Source organism: Acinonyx jubatus, chromosome B1 (genome assembly GCF_027475565.1).
Source record: "Acinonyx jubatus isolate Ajub_Pintada_27869175 chromosome B1, VMU_Ajub_asm_v1.0, whole genome shotgun sequence".
In the NCBI taxonomy this organism is placed as follows: domain Eukaryota; kingdom Metazoa; phylum Chordata; class Mammalia; order Carnivora; family Felidae; genus Acinonyx; species Acinonyx jubatus.
The window spans coordinates 116,169,343-116,190,370 of record NC_069382.1 but is presented as its reverse complement, the minus strand read 5'-3'; the positions used below and the strand labels follow the sequence as shown (position 1 = coordinate 116,190,370).

The 21,028-nt window shown below is 37.8% G+C and overlaps 1 protein-coding gene and 1 pseudogene across 1 annotated transcript in view; one reads left to right on the top strand and one right to left on the bottom strand.

The window, feature by feature from the left end:
- TACR3 (tachykinin receptor 3) overlaps positions 1-16,715 on the bottom strand; it is a 94,637-nt gene extending 77,922 nt beyond the window's left edge. Inside the window, exon 1 of the mRNA XM_027061763.2 lies at positions 15,277-16,715. Within this exon, the coding sequence (XP_026917564.2) occupies positions 15,277-15,824 (548 nt within the window). The 5' untranslated portion in view covers positions 15,825-16,715. The remainder of the gene's footprint in view (positions 1-15,276) is intronic.
- A 3,070-nt stretch (positions 16,716-19,785) lies between these two features.
- Positions 19,786-20,347, top strand: LOC106966505 (translationally-controlled tumor protein-like; annotated as a pseudogene).
- The last annotated feature ends 681 nt before the right edge of the window (positions 20,348-21,028 follow it).

Genomic DNA, 21,028 nt, shown 5'->3' with positions numbered 1-21,028 from the left:
ATGACACATTGGATCCGACGGACTTGACAGATACATTCCCAAAGCAACAGAATATACTTTCTTCTCGAGTGCACATGGAACATTCTCCAAGATACATCACATACTGGGTCACAAAACAGCCCTTCATAAGTATACAAAGAATTGAAATCATACCATGCATACTTTCAGACCACAATGCTATGAAGCTTGAAATGAACCACAGGAAAAAGTCTGGAAAACCTCCAAAAGCATGGAGGTTAAAGAACACCCTACTAAAGAATGAGTGGGTCAACCAGGCAATTAGAGAAGAAATTAAAAAATATATGGAAACAAATGAAAATGAAAATACAACAATCCAAATGCTTTGGGATGCAGCAAAGGCAGTCCTGAGAGGAAAAGACATTGCAATCCAGGCCTATCTCAAGAAACAAGAAAAATCCCAAATACAAAATCTAACAGCACACCTAAAGGAAATAGAAGCAGAACAGCAAAGACACCCCAAACTCAGCAGAAGAAGAGAAATAATAAAGATCAGAGCAGAAATAAACAATATAGAATCTAAAAAACTGTAGAGCAGATCAACGAAACCAAGAGTTGGTTTTTTGAAAAGATAAACAAAATTGATAAACCTCTAGCCAGGCTTCTCAAAAAGAAAAGGGAGATGACCCAAATAAATAAAATCATGAATGAAAATGGAATTATTACAACCAATCCCTCAAAGATACAAGCAATTATCAGGGAATATTATGAAAAATTATATGCCAACAAACTGGACAACCTGGAAGAAATGGACAAATTCCTAAACACCCACATGCTTCCAAAACTCAATCAGGAGGAAATAGAAAGCTTGAACACACCCATAACCAGTGAAGAAATTGAATCAGTCATCAAAAATCTCCCAACAAATAAGAGTCCAGGACCAGATGGCTTCCCAGGGAAGTTCTACCAGATGTTTAAAGCAGAGATAATACCTATCCTTCTCAAGCTATTCCAAAAAATAGAAAGGGAAGGAAAACTTCCAGACTCATTCTATGAAGCCAGTATTACTTTGATTCCTAAACCAGACAGAGACCCAGTAAAAAAAGAGAACTACAGGCCAAGATCCCTGATAACTATGGATGTAAAAATTCTCAATAAGATACTAGCAAATCGAATTCAACAGCATATAAAAAGAATTATTCACCATGATCAAGTGGGATTCATTCCTGGAATGCAGGGCTGGTTCAACATTCGCAAATCAATCAACGTGATACATCACATTAATAAAAGAAAAGATAAGAACCATATGATCCTGTCAATCGATGCAGAAAAGGCATTTGACAAAATTCAGCAACCTTTCTTAATAAAACCCTCGAGAAAATCGGGATAGAAGGAACATACTTAAACATCATAAAAGCCATTTATGAAAAGCCCACAGCTAACATCATCCTCAATGGGGGAAAACTGAGAGCTTTTTCCCTGAGATCAGGAACACGACAGGGATGTCCATTCTTACCACTGTTGTTTAACATAGTGTTGGAAGTTCTAGCATCAACAATCAGACAACAAAAGGAAATCAAAGGCATCCAAATTGGCAAAGATGAAGTCAAGCTTTCGCTTTTTGCAGAAGACATGGTCTTATACATGGAAAATCCGATAGACTCCACCTGCAGTGTGCTAGAACTGATACATGAATTCAGCAAAGTTGCAGGATACAAAATCAATGTACAGAAATCAGTTGCATTCTTATACACTAATAATGAAGCAACAGAAAGACAAATAAAGAAACTGATCCCATTCACAATTGCACCAAGAAGCATAAAATACCTAGGAATAAATCTAACCAAAGATGTAAAGGATCTGTATGCTGAAAACTATACAAAGCTTATGAAGGAAATTGAAGAAGATATAAAGAAATGGAAAAACATTCCGTGCTCATGGATTGGAAGAATAAATATTGTCAAAATGTCAATACTACCCAAAGCTATCTACACATTCAATGCAATCCCAAACAAAATTGCACCAGCATTCTTCCCAAAACTAGAACAAGCAATCTTAAAATTCATATGGAACCACAAAAGGCCCCAAATAGCCAAAGTAATTTTGAAGAAGAAGATCAAAGCAGGAGGCATCACAATCCCAGACTTTAGCTTCTACTACAAAGCTGTCATCATCAAGACAGCATGGTATTGGCACAAAAACAGACACATAGACCAATGGAATAGAATAGAAACCCCAGAACTAGACCCACAAACGTATGGCCAACTAATCTTTGACAAAGCAGGAAAGAACATCCAATGGAAAAAAGACAGTCTCTTTAACAAATGGTGCTGGGAGAACTGGACAGCAACATGCAGAAGGTTGAAACTGGACCACTTTCTCACACCATTCACAAAAATAAGCTCAAAATGGATAAAGGACCTGAATGTGAGACAGGAAACCATCAAAACCCTAGAGGAGAAAGCAGGAAAAGACCTCTCTGACCTCAGCCATAGCAATTCCTTACTCGACACATCCCCAAAGGCAAGGGAATTAAAAGCAAAAATGAATTACTGGGACCTTATGAAGATAAAAAGCTTGTGCACTGCAAAGGAAACAACCAACAAAACGAAAAGGCAATCAACGGAATGGGAAAAGATATTTGCAAACGACATATCGGACAAAGGGCTAGTATCCAAAATCTATAAAGAGCTCACCAAACTCCACACCCGAAAAACAAATAACCGAGTGAAGAAATGGGCAGAAAACATGAATAGACACTTCTCTAAAGAAGACATCCAGATGGCCAACAGGCACATGAAAAGATGCTCAACGTCGCTCCTTATCAGGCAAATACAAATCAAAACCACACTCAGATATCACCTCATGCCAGTCAGAGTGGCCAAAATGAACAAATCAGGAGACTATAGATGCTGGAGAGGATGTGGAGAAACGGGAACCCTCTTGCACTGTTGGTGGGAATGCAAACTGGTGCAGCCACTCTGGATAACAGTGTGGAGGTTCCTCAAAAAATTAAAAATAGACCTACCCTATGACCCAGCAATAGCACTGCTAGGAATTTACTCAAGGGATACAGGAGTACTGATGCATAGGGGCACTTGTACCCCAATGTTTATAGCAGCACTCTCAACAATAGCCAAATTATGGAAAGAACCTAAATGTCCATCAATTGATGAATGGATAAAGAAATTGTGGTTTATATACACAATGGAGTACTACGTGGCAATGAGAAAGAATGAAATATGGCCCTTTGTAGCAACGTGGATGGAACTGGAGAGTGTGATGCTAAGTGAAATAAGCCATACAGAGAAAGACAGATACCATATGTGTTCACTCTTATGTGGATCCTGAGAAACTTATCAGAAACCCATGGGGGAGGGGAAGGAAAAAAAAAAGAGGTTAGAGTGGAAGAGAGCCAAGGCATAAGAGACTGTTAAAAACTGAGAACAAACTGAGGGTTGATGGGGGGTGGGAGGGAGGGGAGGGTGGGTGATGGGTATTGAGGAGGGCACCTTTTGGGATGAGCACTGGGTGTTGTATGGAAACCAATTTGACAATAAACTTCATATATTGAAAAAAAAAAGAATTTTGAATTTATTTTATACCACGTAGTTAGCTTATTGGGAGAACCTACCTACAAATATGCACTCAATTTGAAGGTATAAAAATCAGTACACATGGCAGTATGCCATCTTTTAAACTCAACAGGTTAATTCATCTGGGAATTCTGAACTGTGATTAATAGTATTTATCCAACATAAAGACTCAATTTTGTGAGTATTTCATTTTCTTCAAAATTGTTCCATATGCCTATTTGAAAATCTCCAAGTCTTTTTCTTCATAGATAATTCAGCTTAATGTTATAATCATTCATTAGGCTGGTAGAGTAGTTAAAATGTTTTGTTTTTATTTAAATGCTAACTACTCATAGTCAATTTATTAGGAGATATTTTCTATTGCTTTTTAAATGAACTTTAAAAATGCTTCTACAATTTTGATTATTTTCTGCTCTAACACTCTACATGTGCTTTCCCCTATTATGTGTTCTCATGGTTACCACAAACTTTATTATCCATTCATTCAGTTGAAATACAGATCTAACCTAGTCCTCATGGAACTTACAACCCAGTAGGACAGATAGACAAAAACCAATAAGCAATAAAGATGAGCTAATTATATGGTATTTTAGAAGGTGGTGCATGTGATTAAGAAAGAATAAAGCAATTTTAAGTAGCTTAGTCATGGTTCAGAAGCAGTACAGGGAATGGGCAATATGGCTATCTGAAAAAAGCATGTTTCACATAAAATGTAAGATCCTGGGGGCACCTGGGTGGTTCAGTTAGTTAAGAGTCACCCTCTTGATTTCAGCGCAGAGAACCATGATCTCATGTTTTGTGGGATTGAGCCCCGTGTCAGTTTTTACACTAGCAGTGCAGAGCCTGCTAGGAATTCTCTCTCTTGCTCTCTCTCAAAAATAAAGAAAATAAACTTAAAAAAAAAGAGTGTAAGATCCTGAAGTAGAAATATGCCTTGTATGTTGCTGAAACAGTGAAAACTAGTGATGGTGGAGCCGTAAGTGAAAGAGATAAGATCAGAGAGTAACAAAGGACTAGTTACTTATAGACCACTGTAAGAACTTTGATTTCTACCCTGAGAGAACGGGGGAACCACTGGAGAATTTATTGAAGGGGAAATGATCAGAATCATTATTAACAGGATCACTCTGGTGGTTGCATTTAGAACAAACCAGAGGAACAAGAGCAAGAGTAGGAAAGTGGGTTAGGTGAGACATGAATTGACTCAGACTAGGGAGGCAGCAGTAGACATCTTAAGAAGTGATTAGATTCTACATATATTTGGAAAATAAAGGTGCTAGATTTGCTGATGGATTGGATATGGAGTATGAAAGAAGAGATGAGGCAAGATTACTTCCAAGAGTTTTGGCCTGAGGCTCAGATTTTGACCTCAGAAGAGTGCAGGGGTAAGTTTGGAGGAATATCAGGAACTCAGTTGGGATGTAAACTCTGGGGCTATCTCAGTCTCAGTAAAGTCTGAGCTGCCTGTTAGACATCTGAATGGTGAAGTTGAATAGGTTGTTGGATTTAAAATTCTGAAATACAGCTGAAGGGTTCAAGATAGATATATTAATTCAGCGTTTCATTGGGGTATGGGCCATATCTAACTTGTTTATTCCAATGTGCACCATACCTACGTTTAGTAGTTGGAAGGTACTCGAGAAGTATCTGTTAAGAGAGTAACTACAAATATAGTGAGTTATGTGCTGGTAAATGTTTAACTACAAGAGCTCTGAGGGGGAAAAAAAAATCAAACAGAAAACAAAACTTCTGATTTCTAGTGTCTTCAGATTTTCAAAGTGTAAACTCTAACCATGATTTCAAGCTACAAAAGTAATATCACTAAATGCTGAGTTGGGAAGAAATGCATGCAATTGATTCCCTCTAGCCAGCTCTAGAACACTGAGCCCACTTGCTTGCTTAGTGATATAGTCATATACATATTTTCCTTACTTTACAGGTATGCATAAAGATAATTTTAAATAACCTTGATACTTGAGCAGATGAGAAGAAAGATATCTGATAGATGATAAAAAAGCTCAAAATGGGGGATTTAAGCAAATATTTAAAAACCTATGTCACCCACCGGGATACAAGTGTGCTGTTTCGAAGGGACACATGCACCTCCATGTTTATAGCAGCACTATCAACAATACCCAAAGTATGGAAAGAGCCCAAATGTCCATCGATGGGTGAATGGATAAAGAAAATGTGTTATATATATACAATGGAGTATTACTTGGTGATCAAAAAGAATGAAATCTTGCCATTTGCAACTATGTGGATGGAACTGGAGGGTATTATGCTAAGTGAAATTAGTCAGTCAGAGAAAAACAAAAATCATATGACTTCACTCATATGAGGACTTTAAGAGACAAAACAGATGAACATAAGGGAAGGGAAACAAAAATAATATAAAAACAGGGAGGGGGACAAAACAGAAGAGACTCATAAATATGGAGAACAAACTGAGGGTTGCTGGAGGGCTTGTGGGAGGCGGGGATGGGCTAAATGGGTAAGGGACATTAAGGAATCTACTCCTGAAATCATTGTTTCACTATATGCTAACTAATTTGTATGTAAACTTTTAAAAATTAAAAATAAAATAAAATAAAACCTATGTCACATACCAAACTAAATTTATCCTTGTACCTTTAGCCAGGCTTTTAAATTACTCCACACAGCTGAGATATCATTATACAATTCCTGGGAAAAAGACTTCACAGCCTATAAACTAATCTGTTATAATGTTAATAGTACTGTCTTGCCAGAGATTTCTTCATAAATTTGAATTCAGCTTAGAAACTGTGTTTAATAATGTTGCCATAACACATCTACCACAAAAATGTCTGTACAAAGGTTAATCAAGTTGTTGTTCTATTCTGGAGTCCAAACTGTTTGGCATATACCTTAGAGTCACTATTGGTTCTTTAAAAATATGTATGTTAATTAATATTTAAAAAACTTGTATTGTGGCAAAATATAAATAAAATTACCATTTTAACAATTTTTTAAAAGTTTATTTTTTTTATTTTGAGGGAGAGAGAGAGAGAGAGAGAGAGAGAGAGAGAGAGAGAGAGGTAACTGGGAAGGGGCAGAGAGAGAGGGAGAGAGAATCCCAAGCAGGCTCCATGCTATTAGAGCAAAGCCCTATGTGGGGCTTGAACTCACCAACCATGACATTATGACCTGAGCTGAAATCAAGAGTCAGATGCTTAACTGACTAAGCCACTCAGGCACCCCTGTTTTCTCTGTTTTTAAGTGTACATCTCAGGTATTAAGTATATTCATATTGTTGTGCAGCCTTCACCATCAATCTCCAGAACTTTAATTATTTGTTTCATGTAAAAGAAGTGCATTTTGTTATAGATCATTAAAAAAGAAAAGTACAAAGCAAAATAAAATTACTGACAAAAGTCTCACCAATCAGAGCAAGTCAATCTTACTGCACGTATAGAATTATATTAGACTGTTAATCCACAGTCTAAAGATTCTTCATGTGTTAGAGAGCCTGCTGAGTCTCAGTGGGATTCAAACTCTGTGTCTAATGAAGTGGTAGGTCTGCCAACCCCAATTTTATATTTTGCAGAATTTATTTAATGTACCAGTGATCAAACCTCAATAAAAAGGATTTATGTTCAGAGTGATGAGGCATGGGGGAGAGGAGGTATGGACGATTCCTCATCCTGGACATGCCATTTATTGTTGAGCCCCAGGGAGAGAAAGTTGCAAGTAGAAGATGAAGGAATATTAGTCATTAAGAAATTGTTAATGGAGCAAAGATTAGGGACAAGATCATTCTTCCAAAGTCTCTTTCAACACAAATAAGCGTAACAAAAATTTCAAGCCGAGGGCAAAGTTTGTGACTTACGAGTTTTGCAGATTTAGATGAAATTTGCCCGAAACAACAATCTGGAGTAGGACTTGGCTTCCCCATCCAGAGAAACTGTCATGCTCTGGACCAATGTAAGGATGCTGATTTTCCTTTCTTTTCTTTTTTCGCTAGTGTGGGATGGGGGGAATAGAAATGCTAAAGAAGACTACTGATGAACTGTTTGTCAGACCTCCCTAGGGACTCTGAAATCATTGGAGACCAGTAAGAAGGGGTTTATAAGGAAAGGTTATAACATTTTAAAATTTTTGGATATTTATGCTAATGTTACCACATTAATACATGTGTACCTGGAGACTTGAGAGGACCTATGTTGTATTCAAATGTGATTTAAAAACTGAGAACAAACTGAGGGTTGCTGGGGGGTGGGAGGGAGGGGACGGTGGCTGATGGCTATTGAGGAGGGCACCTTTTGGGATGAGCACTGGGTGTTGTATGGAAACCAATTTGACAATAAATTTCATATATTAAAAAAAATAAAAGAAAATAAAAAAATGAAAAAAAGAAAATAAAAAAATAAATTTCTACATGGAATTTCATTTTTTAGATGCCTCATTATTTACTCTATCATTTTCTTTTGTTGGAATTTTTAATGTTTTCAGTTCTTTGAATTTTAGTTTGAAAAATATCCTTGAATATATTGGCAAATTGAACTCTTGAAAAATTTTGACAAAATATACACAACTGCTAGGTTAAACCATACGAAATAGTAATTGACATTTTAAATGATAAAAAATGGCAGTTGCATAAGGTTCAACCTGAAAGTTTGTGTAAAAATGCCCTTTTCACTACATACGTGCCAATGTCTGATAATTTTAATAGACAAAGATTTATATCTCATTATTTAATTTCCATTTGTTTAATTACTCTTCTGATTCATTTATTCAGCAGTCTGGACTGTGTGCTTATCATGTGCAAACCGGTATGACAGGCATAAGGATACAAAGAGCACTCAGATCAGAATGAAACCTGTGTTCATGGTGTTTACAAATCTATTAGAGGAAATTATTAATCACATAGTCTTAAATATAAATATGAATTTTAATATGTGAAAAATGCCATGACAGGCATATGCTAAGAGAGTCGATAAAGGGACATCTATTTAAATTAGAAGGCTCATAGAAGGTTTCCCTGTGAAAGTGACATTTGAGCTCTTATCTAACAGATAAGTAGAATAGAAGAGTACACTTTATAAGAATAAATAGAAGAGTACACTTAACTTATGAAGAATTGGCAGAGGGGAATTTGAAATGGTGTACTGTGTTCAAAGATTTTGTGGCAAAAATATAGCATCATACATTCAGGGACTTGAAAGAGGATAGGAGTGGCTGGAACAGAGCTTAGGCAGTTGAGTTATAGTATGAGATCAAATTGGACAGGTCAAGAAATCAGTCATTATTGTCTGGCTTAAGAATATTCTTTTTCTCTCATGAGCAGTGGGAAAACATGGTAGGAGTTTTAAGCAGGGGTGAAGAATCATGTTCTTAGATATGTTTTGAAAGCATCATTCTTTTTTTACAATAGGACCATGATGGTAGCTTGGACTTGGGAAGTGGAGACAGAGACAGAGAAAAGGTAATAGATTTGGGAGCTATTTGAACAACTGAATGGATCCTTGTGCTGTGTCTTGAAATGGGAACAGTGGAAGAGAAAAATATTTAGGGGTAAGATAACATGTTTGGTGGAGTTTAAGGAGCTTTTCAGACATCCACGTGGAAATCTCAAGTAGATAATTGAATATACATGACCAGAGCTTGAAGAAGGTTTAGATACAGGACTTTCAATTGTGAGCTGTTTATTTTTTGAGTTTTAAACCAAATTTATGTATTATCTATTAAAAATTAAAGAACATTATAGAGTAAGATAAATTTCTAATTCTCATATCAAATAATGTCTAAGATTTATAATTTGTTCAATAAATGTTTAGTAGTTTGTTAAATTAAAAATGACATAATAATTTTGGGCACCTGGGTGGTTCAGTCATTTAAGTGTCTGACTTCTGTTTAGGTCATGATCTCACGGCTTGTGGGTTCTAGCCCCACATCAGGCTCTGTGCTGACAGCTTGCAGCCTGGAGCCTGTTTCAGATTCTGTCTCCCTCTGTCTCTGACCCTCCCCCACTTGTGCTCTGTCTCTCTCAAAAATAAATAAACATTAAAAAATTTTTTAAGTGACATAATAATGTGACATTATTTTAGTAATTTAAGGAAAGAAATCTATATTTATGCATGTGTATAATTTACTGTGCACCAGAGTGTGTGTATATATATCATACATATATGTGAGATATATATAAATATATCATGAAAATGAGAGCTGGATATTTGGAATTTTTGCACTGTGAATATAAGCCCCTTAAAATGAATGAGTGACAAAATACATTGCAATGAAAGACTGGTATAGAGGATATATAAGGATCAGAGATTAGGGGCTGGAATAAAGATGATTTGGAGAGTTTTAGCTGTGTATTACAACTTTGAGTTATCTGCTTCCCAAGGTATATCCAAAGTTCAGGTGAGGAAAATACTTCTAGCAGAAATGTGCTTTATCCTTTCTTATAATTTCTTCAGTGCATCAAATCTGGCCACCTGGAAACTGTTCAAATAGAGATTTGGTTCCCTGAAGACTTCATTCACTGAATTCTGCTTTGGCACATGCCTCTAGCTCACCCAGAGGAACACTTAACAAACATCTGTAGGAAACCTGCTTTTGCATTGTGACAATGTTGTTGAGGACAGTGTCTTCTTTATTACCCATACAAAGAATTTCTTGAAACTCAATACTAGAAATCCCTTAGCCCTTAAGGAATGTGTATGTATTGTTTTTATAGATAGTGTAAACTATATTACTAATTGTATTCTTTTGCATGTATATTAAGAGTCTCAGACATATTTCAAGTTCACCTTTCATAAATGATTAGGACTCTTTCTTTCATAAATGTTAGGACTCTATCCATGTTACAACTTCACACTGATTTTGTTTGTATTTTCTCTCTTTATTTTCTCCAGTCTTAATTTTTAATTCATTTATATTTGTCTACTGTATAGATTGTTATGCATTTTTATAATCCAAAAGGAAACCAATTTGATAATAGAAAAAAATGGTAACTCTTTATTCAAAAGTGAAAAATAAAGCCATGGGTTTAGATGAGTTTACTTGGGGAGAGAGAATAAAGTTAGGACAAGATCAGGCCCAGGATTTAGCATTGAGGAACCTATATATTTAATCACTACATAGAGGCAGAGAATCAGAAATACAAGCATGGAAGACAGGCCAAAGAAGAAGGAGGGGACCAGGGAAATTGGAAGCCAAGAAACAGTAGCCACATGATAGGTGGTAGCCACTACTGAAAAATCAAGGAAGTTGAGGACTGAAATGCCCCCTGGATTTCACAACAAGCCTCTCTAGATAGAGTGTTGGGAGATGAAATCAGATTTAAGTAGCTTGAGGAGCAAATAGCAGGTGAAGAAACGGAGATACAGAATGTAAGCAACCCATAAATTTATGTTTGTTAGACATTTTAATTTTTCTTCTATCCACTCTGTTTATGACTTTGGTTCTTTTCATATAGTACTATATCTTCTTATTTGTGTGTAAGAATGTGTTATATATTTTAAAGGTTTTGTTTTTACACTAGGTCTGTTAAATATGCTGCAAACTCTTTTTCAATATATTCTTTCCCATTATGGTGAATATAACCTTAATATCAACTGGAGTTCTGCTAGTTATATAAGAGCGCTTGTGATGACATATGCTGTGATGATCTGATGTTTTACCCATTCGATTAGTGTATATTTATTGCTTTCACTATGTGCTCATGACTAATTTTGTAAGAATTTGCAGTATAGGGGTGCCTGGGTGGATCAGTAGGTTAAGTTTCTGACTTTGCTTAAGGTCATGATCTCACTGTTGGTCAGTTTGATCCCCACGTAGGGCTCTGTGCTAACAGTTTGGAGCCTGGAGCCTGCTTCAGATTCTGTCTGTCTCTCTCTCTCTCTGCCCCTCCCACACTCCACACTCACGCTGTGTCACTGTCTCTGTCTCTCTCTCAAAAATAAATAAACATTAAAAAATTTCAAAAAAATAATAATTATCCATACTTGGTGTGTCCCTGGATTTCAAGAATATAAGGTATTTTTTGTTATTTTGTTAATGTTTCTGGACTATTAAATAAAACATACTGAATTAGTTCCTTAAGGTTTCCAGGTAAGAAACAGCGAATGTCATTTTAAAAATTCTTTAATTAAATATTCCAATTAATACTGGCCTATGAGCTTGGAAATTGTTCTTTACTATATATTAATAAACCTTCCTAGAGCTTCTAACTTGATGTCAAAAATGCACTTAGAAAATGGAAGAAAATATTTTCTGTTTTTTAGTATTCCCATATATCAAGTAGTATATGCCATAAATGAATCAAATGACAATATTTTTATATATTTCCAATATCTACATTCTTAATTAAAACAAAGGTAATATATATATATATAAGATGTGTTTATTATACATGTAAGAGATATAATATATATAGTTATATAGTTTATGTACTATAAATAAGCACTGAATTCTAATTTAAATGAAAGTAATAATTTTTGTCTAATTAAACCCTTCAATCATCAGAATTCCTTAGGAGCCGTAATAGCGTAGAGGCTGAGAATAGCACAGGCCCTTGAGTGGATTACAGTGGTTTGAATCTCGGCTTTATCGTATGATCTTGGGAAAGCTTAGCATCTTTTAGATAAATGTTATATTTAAATGTTAAAATTCAAAATGGCAAATTTGGGAAGGATGGTGAAGAGAAACGGTGACCTTGTTGGCAAAGAATTCCAGTATGTGTGTGTGTGTGCATGTGTTTGTGTATTATGGGTGTGTAGGGATGCTGAAGTAGCCTTCCAGGCAAAAGGAAACTTTGTAGAACTGAAAGATGGTTTCTAAGCCAATAAAAACTGTTTTGCAGATTTCGAATAAAGCAGAAGGTAATGTGTCTCAGGATGAGACCATAACCTGTGATCTCACATTCAGATCGTTAGTACGGATACTAATATTATACAAAAAAAAAAAAAAAAAAAAAGTGGAAGTAGAAAGCAAGCAATTCTCTCAGTGCAGAATGAGTACCAAACACTTAAAGAAATACGCAGTGCCTTTTATTCAACAAAATGTGTGACCGTTACCGTAAGGTTCTCCATTTATGAAATACAGGTGTTCATTAAGGGATTATCTACAATCAGGTCTAAAATTTCCAAGTTCATAGGAGATTGCAAGCATTTTGCTGCAGCTGAAGAAAATCCATTTGTGCCTGTGTCAAAGCTGAAATAGTTTTTAAGCTCAGAAGATCTTTTGATTTTATGCAGAAGGACAGAGTGAGTTAAATATGTTTTCTATTGAGGCTGGGAAGATACAATTCAGTTTATATTAAAGGAGGGTAGAAAATACAATTCAGTAAGACAAGTGTTCACACTGCAGTTTAAATGATGTATTCCTTTATCAATAAGAACTAATTAGGGAACTAATAACCTTTGTGATTATTTCAAGAAAGCATTAATTATACAGGAAAATATGATTTCTGTGAGTACATACTGTTACCTATGTTCTATATGAAGTGGAGAGTCTATGCAACCATAACCAAAGGCGCCATGACTCACCTGAAATATCTCAGAGGAGGTCAAGCATGTAAACTTGAATCTATAAAGTAACTGCAGATATCACAGGACTACTTTTCCAGTTCATGTTTGATAAGACACCAGGGCAGAAAGATTCTGTGGAACGGTAAACTTTGGCAATTCTAATAACTTATATGTCTTATTTTATTCTAAAAATTTTCTTAATGAGGTTTTTCTGTATTTCTGTATTTCTTTTCATCAGTGGTCTACCCAAAGTCTTACTATAAATTACAGTTTTTAAAATATTTTCAGGATCTGAGCTGAGCATGCTTCAAATTTTGTTGCAAATTTCATGCTCCATAAATTTTGTATTGTTTTGGTGATTAAATAATGTTTCTACTAAAGAAATAGTAATGAATAGTAAAATATTCATTAATTTCAAGCCAGTGACTGAAATAACATTACATTATCAATTAAAGTAATTCCAAGACCACTTCAGATTTTGTATAAATGGAAAAATACCCCTTTCGACCCCTTAGGCTTGAAACATCAATTTCACACATACTAAATTTTCATCAAATTTCATAATGAATTATTAATATCTCAAGAAGAATATTCAGGAGAATTTTATAACATGATATGCTAATGTCCCTCCTGATCACATTAAAAGTCACATGCTTACAAGTAATGGATTAGAAAGGAACCCAAAACAAAACAAAAAGGCAGATGCTCAAACCAAAGGAACATTCATTTCTATCTTGGTAGAGCAAGGTCAGAGGCAATTTCTCCTGTTCCTCAACTTGGAGCTGATTTTTTCAGTTCCTTCTTTATATTCACTTCTGACCCCATAAAAGTGAAAGGGTGAGATACATGTAGACGATCAGGGATAAAGGGAAGATTAGTAGTTTCAGAGGCTTTTGAAAAATGTGATTTTGTGCTTATTTATCCTCATTAGTGGCACCTAACCATTCCTCTTTCAGTTTAATCCTCTAAGCCTAGCATGTGAAAGTAGTTTGTGCTCACTGTTTCAAAATGGTAAATGCAGAGGACGGATTTACGGAAAGAGTTGGTTTTGTCTTATTTTTTCTCATAGTAGTGGCTTCATGTAGTGAGAATATTGTCTCATTTTATTTTGAAACAGTTTTGTTGATATAGAAAGAAGCTCACTTTTCTTTTCAAAGTTGAGGACATTGAGTCTTGAAGTTAAAGTCACTTCACCCCCACACATCTCCCGTGAAGCTGCCAATCACAAAACAGGGACAGGATCAACTGTTATTGATTTTTTAGAATAATATTGAATTAGAGTATAAACAGCTTTCAATAATAGGTAGGGGTTTACCATTGTCTTGACACAAATATGCATAGTTCATAATGTTCAATAGGAGAGAGCAAATACAAACAGAAACTTTAAAAATTTAGATACCAGAAAAGTATTGGAGCTTCTTTTAATTGCTTAAGAATCTCAGAATCCTCACTGTAGATGGGGGAACATTCTAAAAAATTACCTTAAATAGCTATGTATAAAGTGGTGTGTATCGTTTTGTAACCATTTATTATTTGGGATTTTGTTGTTGTTGCCCATTATCTGAAACATTAGATTGTATGTAATCTTCCAGGCACAGGGTGTATCCAGCTTATAGCCTCCCCAGATTATTAAAAGTGAAATCTAACCCAAGACCCTGTAGAAACTTATAGCATACAGCAATCTTTTGGAGAGGTATTATTACCTCTGATGGATGTTCCATGACTGGGAGGCCAAACCACTATTGGCTTTGGAGCAAGGATAGAGAAAGAGGAAGGAAGGATGGAGGGTGACTCATTGTCCATTTCTCTGACAGAATAGTGACTAACAGAGAAGGAAGACCAAAAAATACATTTTACAGAGAACGTAAGTTTTGCAGCAATTGTTTGAAGCCATTTGGGAAAGCTCGTATTAAGTGTTTCTAGCTGAGTTTGTCCTACTTGGAATGACAGACTTTCCCTATCTCCCTCATTGGTCTTCTCAGTCCCTCCAGATGCCATTAATAGAGATCAGGGGGCGTTGAGGGAGAATGGGGGAAGCCATGGAAGCAGAAACTGGTTCAGCCAGTTGGGGCATTATCAATGTGTTCGTGACTTCTTTCTCCAAGAGCTCTTTCCTAGTCCCTTTCCTTTTATCAAATCCATCTTGTCACCCTGTCATCGGTAACATTGTCCCACTGCCCAGCTTTTCTCTCTCCCTTCTCCCTCCTTCCTCCCTATTCTCTCCTCACCTGTCCACGGCAATGGCCGTCATAGAGTAGATGCTGGCGAACACCGCTGTGATGGGAAAGAAGTTCTGGAAGCGACAATAGTTGGCGCCGAAGTACCACTCGCTGTGAAGCGCATAGATGAAGTTGACCAAGGTGTTGAAGGCAGCCATAGAGGCGTCGGAGAAAGCCAGGTTCACGAGGAAGTAGTTGGTAACGGTCCTCATGCGCTTGTGGGCCAGGATGATCCAGATGACGATGAGGTTCCCGAACACCGCCACCGCCACAACCACGCCGTATGCCAGGGACCAGAGCGCTATGCGCCAGGACGGCTGCACGAACTGGTTGGTGAGGTTGGCCCGGGGTTGCGAAGGCGCCGGGGAGGCAGCGGGCAGTCCTAGGGCAGAGGACGAGGCCGAGAGGTTGCCAGCTTGGACTAGCAGGTGCAGCCACTCAGCCTCAGTCGCCCCCGGAGCGGCCCCTGCCGCGAGCGCAGCGCTCAGGTTCCCGGGATCCGCGCCCGCCGTGCTCGCGCGGTCGGTCCAGTTCGCGGCTGCGGGGAGAGAACCCATCGAGGCTAGTCTGCAGCCCCGATCTCCCCACTCACGGACGCCAGCCGAAGGTCTTCTCTGCTTCCTGGTCCCTTTGCTGGTGGGCAGACCTCAGCTCCGCCTGGAAGCAAGGTAGAGAGGCTAACGCAGCCCTTGATGGTTAAGAAATGCTTTGAGCCAGCAGGTGATGGGTAACGGGGGAAGCACTTTTTCCGAGGATTTTGCGTCTCTAGCCGGCAGGAAGGATGAGACAGTCGAGAAGCGAGTTGTTAGGAGCTGTCACCTGAGGGGAACTCCGGGATCGCCCCTGCGCGAGTTCCCGGGCACCGGCTGGATCACTGAGGTTCAGGCGCTGCAGCGGGCTTTATAGTCTCTTACAGTCCCGGCTTTGGTGACGTTGTGGGGGCCGCGGAGCTGACGAACCCCTTCGAGGGCTACGATTGCACTCCTTTCCTCCGTCGCCCCTTTTGCATTTCATTCATTCGCTACTGGTAGCCGCGCAGCAGGCGCTCGGCGCGGTGAGACGCGCTGGAAAGACTGCACTTTCTCAGCTGTAATTAAAATCTGTACGAGATTGTTTTTCCTCTTTTAACTTCAAGATATTTTTACTGAGGTCTGTGTTCTCAGACATCTATTGTGGGCTGCTCGTTTCTAAACCAATTAAACTATTCACCTCTAGGGCGAGGGCACGATGCGGAGAGATTTGTCAGAAAGAGCTTGTGTGGCTATTACCTGCCGCAAGCTGGGGGCACAGCTAGACGCGCATTTTGTTAGGTGTCACTGGCTCTTGGAATTTCTCCCCACTTGCTGCTTGTTTATGTTCTCACGTACCAGATCCCTTTTCCTCTCGCTCCCATTTGCAAAGTCTACCCGTTTCTCCTCTTCTAATCTCCGTCACCAGAAACCAGTCTCCTCCGCCTTCCTCCCTGGCAGAGACTATGGATTCTCCTGGAGGATTCTGCTCCCGTTGGAATGCAGTTACCCACCGAGGATAGATCATCGATTTTCTTGAAATACGATGAGGAGACTTGCATCTTTTCATTTCCCTGGCGTGAACATATCTTGTAAGCAACTTAAACATGTTCATTTGGTTATACGGCTTTGGACATTTGGCGCCTTGGTTTTCCGGCCTGTCCTGAGGACACATTGATAAGGATGCATGACAGTAACCTTAGTGTCCTGTGCAGACCAGAGGGCCTGACTTCTGAGCTTTGGCTGGCAACATGTGAGCAGCAGGGCTCTGGAGGGTACAAGCAAGAGGAAGTAGTCTGTGCTTAGATGGATGTTACAGGCAATTTATTAGTATGTTCCAGAGCAGAAACTCTTCTTTATTATTTTCTTGGGGGCAGGAATAAAGGGATTTAGGGCTAAACATATTAGCAACTCCCCCAAAACATTGAACTCTTTGAAACTCAGTTTTCTCATTTGAAAATGAATATTAAAAAAAATCAAATTTACATAGTTCTAATTATATGGAGCAAGTAGTTTCAACAACAGGAAGCAAGAGGGAGACCTATATAAATGTTAGCACCCTTTGCTGTTGTTATCATTGCTCATTTTATCTAAACGTTTTCAAGTAAGATAGACTAGCATAGCAAGTTTTACTTGCTTCAAGAAAATGTAGTGTGTGATTTGTGAACATTCTGTATTCTTTAGTTTCCTGGTGTTAGAACATATTTCTCAAAAACTGCAGTGATCATTGTTCTTTTTTTAATTTTTTGATGTTTATCTTTTAAGAGAGAGACAGAGTGTGAGTGGGGGAGGGACAGAGAGAGAGGGAGACACAGAATCTGAAGCAGGCTCCAAGCTGTCAGCACAGAGCCAGATGCAGGGCTCGAACCCATGAACTGAGAGATCGTGACAGGAGCCGAAGGTGGAAACCTAACAGACTGAGCCACCCAGGCACCCCACTGCAGTGACTACTGTACAAATAGACTTAGGATGATTGGTAATGATACTGTTTTCCTTATTGTAATTTTTATGATAAACAAGGTACTATATAGAAATAAGTTTGAAGCAACCTGATAATAAATATATTATACAACTCTGCTTCAAAATAAATGCATGCTGAAAATGATAATTATCAAGTTATTATTTACTTCTCAGTTATTATTTCTTCTCAGTGAGGCCTATGAAAATATGTGATAAATCGTAAGTGAATTTGATAGAGATTCCACATGTCCTGCTTACTAATTCTAAACTAAACCATTTTCTTTTGAAAGGTAGATTATTTCTTTCTGCCAATTCACCATTTAGAGATTACTTGAGTTACAAATGAAAACTTCTTTCTTCTCTAATGAAATCAAGGAAGAATTAAAAAAATTTTTTTTTTGTATGACATGCACCATTCATCAAATGAGTCATGTGGTGACTTGGTAATAATTATGCATATTTTGATCAAATATTTAAAGTTGTAAAATTTCCTACTTGTGTAGAAATCCATTCAGTTTACTCTGTTGCTTTACTTATCATGTCTGTGATTTTGCCTTTATTGGACTTTGCCATGAGTGGAAATGATATGAAAAAAAAGTGATAATGATGGAATTAGAAGTACTTAACAATAAAAGGGGTTTAATGAGTTCTTTCAGAGGAAGAGAGGAATCCAGGACATGGCTTTCCTTTTAGAGCTACCTTCTATAGAATCTATCTGTTTCCCCATAGAGGACTTATTGTTCATTCATTGCTTCAGTCATTCCCCTCATCGGTATTGAGTATATTTCCTTCCAAGAGCTGTGCCAAGTACAAGGAATGTAGCAGGTAAAACTAAAGATATAAGCCAGATATGAACCCTATCCTCACTGAGCTTGTAGTCCAACAGTATTTTTAACATTAGAGCAAGTATTATGAATAGTGGAATAGGAAGGTATAGAGAAAAATGGGAGTGTGCAACTGAACAAGAGGATGTGTTCATTGAATTCTGGATTCTGTCAACTTCTCTTAAAGAATTTCTTTGTGAGGAAAAGATATTTGTACCCCTCTGTTTACTGTAGCATTATTTACAATAGTCAAGATATGAAAGCAACCTAAGTGTCCATAGATAGAAGACCGGATAACGGAGATGTGGTATATACACACAATGGACTATTACTCAGCTATAAAAAAAATGATATCTTGCTATTTGTGACAACATGGATGGCCCTAGAGTGTATTATGACAAGTGAAATGAGTCAGAGAAAGACAACTACCATATGATTTCACTTAAACATGGAATCTAAAAAACAAAATAAAACAACAAAAAAGCAAGAGCAGACCCATAAATATAGAGAACAAATTATTGGTTGCCAGTGGGGAAAGGGGAGGATGGGCAAAATGGGTGAATGGTAGTGAGAGACACAGGCTTCCAGTTATGGAATGAGTAAGCCATGCAGGGATGAAAGGTACAGCTTTGAGAATATAATCAGTGGTATTGTAAGAGTGTAATATGGTGACAGATGGTAGCCACACCTGTGGTGAGCATAACATAAAATATAGAGTTGTTGAATCACTATGTTGTACACATTGTATGTCACCTACACTTCAGGTAATAAAAATTTCTTTGTGAGGATGAAATGAAATGCCAAATAATAGGCTTATCAGAAGAGTATGCCTTGAAAAGTGGGAAGGCTTAGAAGATAATGGCTAAGAAACATTTCTTAGCCTTCTTCCTAAGACAATTTGATGAATAATCTGCTCATTATAGCTCCAGAGTCTGAATCCTGCCCCTACCTGAATACAGTCTGCTGGTATTCCTTTTTCTCTTACTATAAGAAAGCCAAAAGTTTTAGTCTTGGACTCCTGAGGGAAGGAGAAGGGGCAGAGGAAATGTTAACATAGCAGAAGGCATCTCTTAAGATCCTATACTCTTACATTCAAAACTTGGGAGTGTGGCTTTTCTGTCCCTTTTCCCCTCCTCCCCAGTGCTGCTCAGGTTACATCATGCTAGTTCAGACCTCTGGGTGCCTGCTGAACTAACACCACGATGGCTCCTCTCCAGCTACCATCTATGATCATCCACCAGGACTTCATCAGTCACGATGAGATGTTCTCTGACATCTACAAGATTCAGGAGATTGCAGACCCACTGTGTCTGGAGGTGGAGGGGAAGATGGTCAGGAGGACAGTGAATAACATGGATGACTCACTTACTGGTGGAAGTGCATCCACTGCAAGGCCCTAAGGGTGAAGGTACTGGAAGTACAGTAATCACTGGTGTTGATATCGCCATGAACTATCACTTGTAGGAATCCAGCTTTGCAAAAGAAGCCTACAAGAAGTTTATCAAAGATTATATGAAATCAATCAAAGGCACACTTTAACAACGGAAGCCAGAAAAAGTAAAATCTTTTATGACAGGGGCTGCAGAACAGGTCAAGCATATCCTAGCTAATTTCAAAAGCTACCAGTTCTTTATTGGTGAAAACATGGATCCAGATGGCATGGTTGCCCTGCTGGACTACCACAAAGATGGTGTGACCCCATATGTGATCTTCTTTAAGGATGGTTTAGAAATGGAAAAATGTTAATGAATTTGGCTGTTACTTTGGATGTATCACCCATTGTCATAACTGGCTAATTCTCTTCCTCCACACAACACTAGAACTTAGATGAATGGGACTGATGTCATCTGGAGCTCTTCAGTTATTTTGACCTTGATTTACTTGGAATGGAGGCATTGTTTTTAAGAAAAAAAAAACATTTCATGTGGGTTGTCTAAAAAAATGCGTTTAAACCAATTTGAGAGAAAGGCTTTTAGTTCATTACATATTTAAATCCATTCTGTGTAGTGTCCTGGAGAAGCTAGAGCCTGGTTGTAGACTACTGCTAGAAAGCATAAGACTGCCTGAAGAAGTGAAAACTACTTCTGGGACTGGAATATTAAAAAACAAAAACAAAAAACAAACCAAGAACCAAAAGTCTTAATTCTGAGTTCAAGTAAAGGGAAGGACCATGCTCATAGCTGTGTGAACATTTGAAGTGGATTAATTCTGAGTTCAAGTAAAGGGAAAGTCTTAATTCTGAGTTCAAGTAGAGGGAAAGACCGTGCTCATAGCTGTGTGAACCTCTGAAGTGGATTCCTTATACATTTCATCATCAACAAACAGAAGTAGTTAACCCTAGAAGAGATTTCCAAAAGAATAAAAAGAGACTAATATAGTAAGAAAAAAAAAAAACCTCAGGAGTGTGTTTGAGCACATTTAAAACCTATGCAAATGCATGAGGATGCTAGGAAATAAGCCAAGCATGGT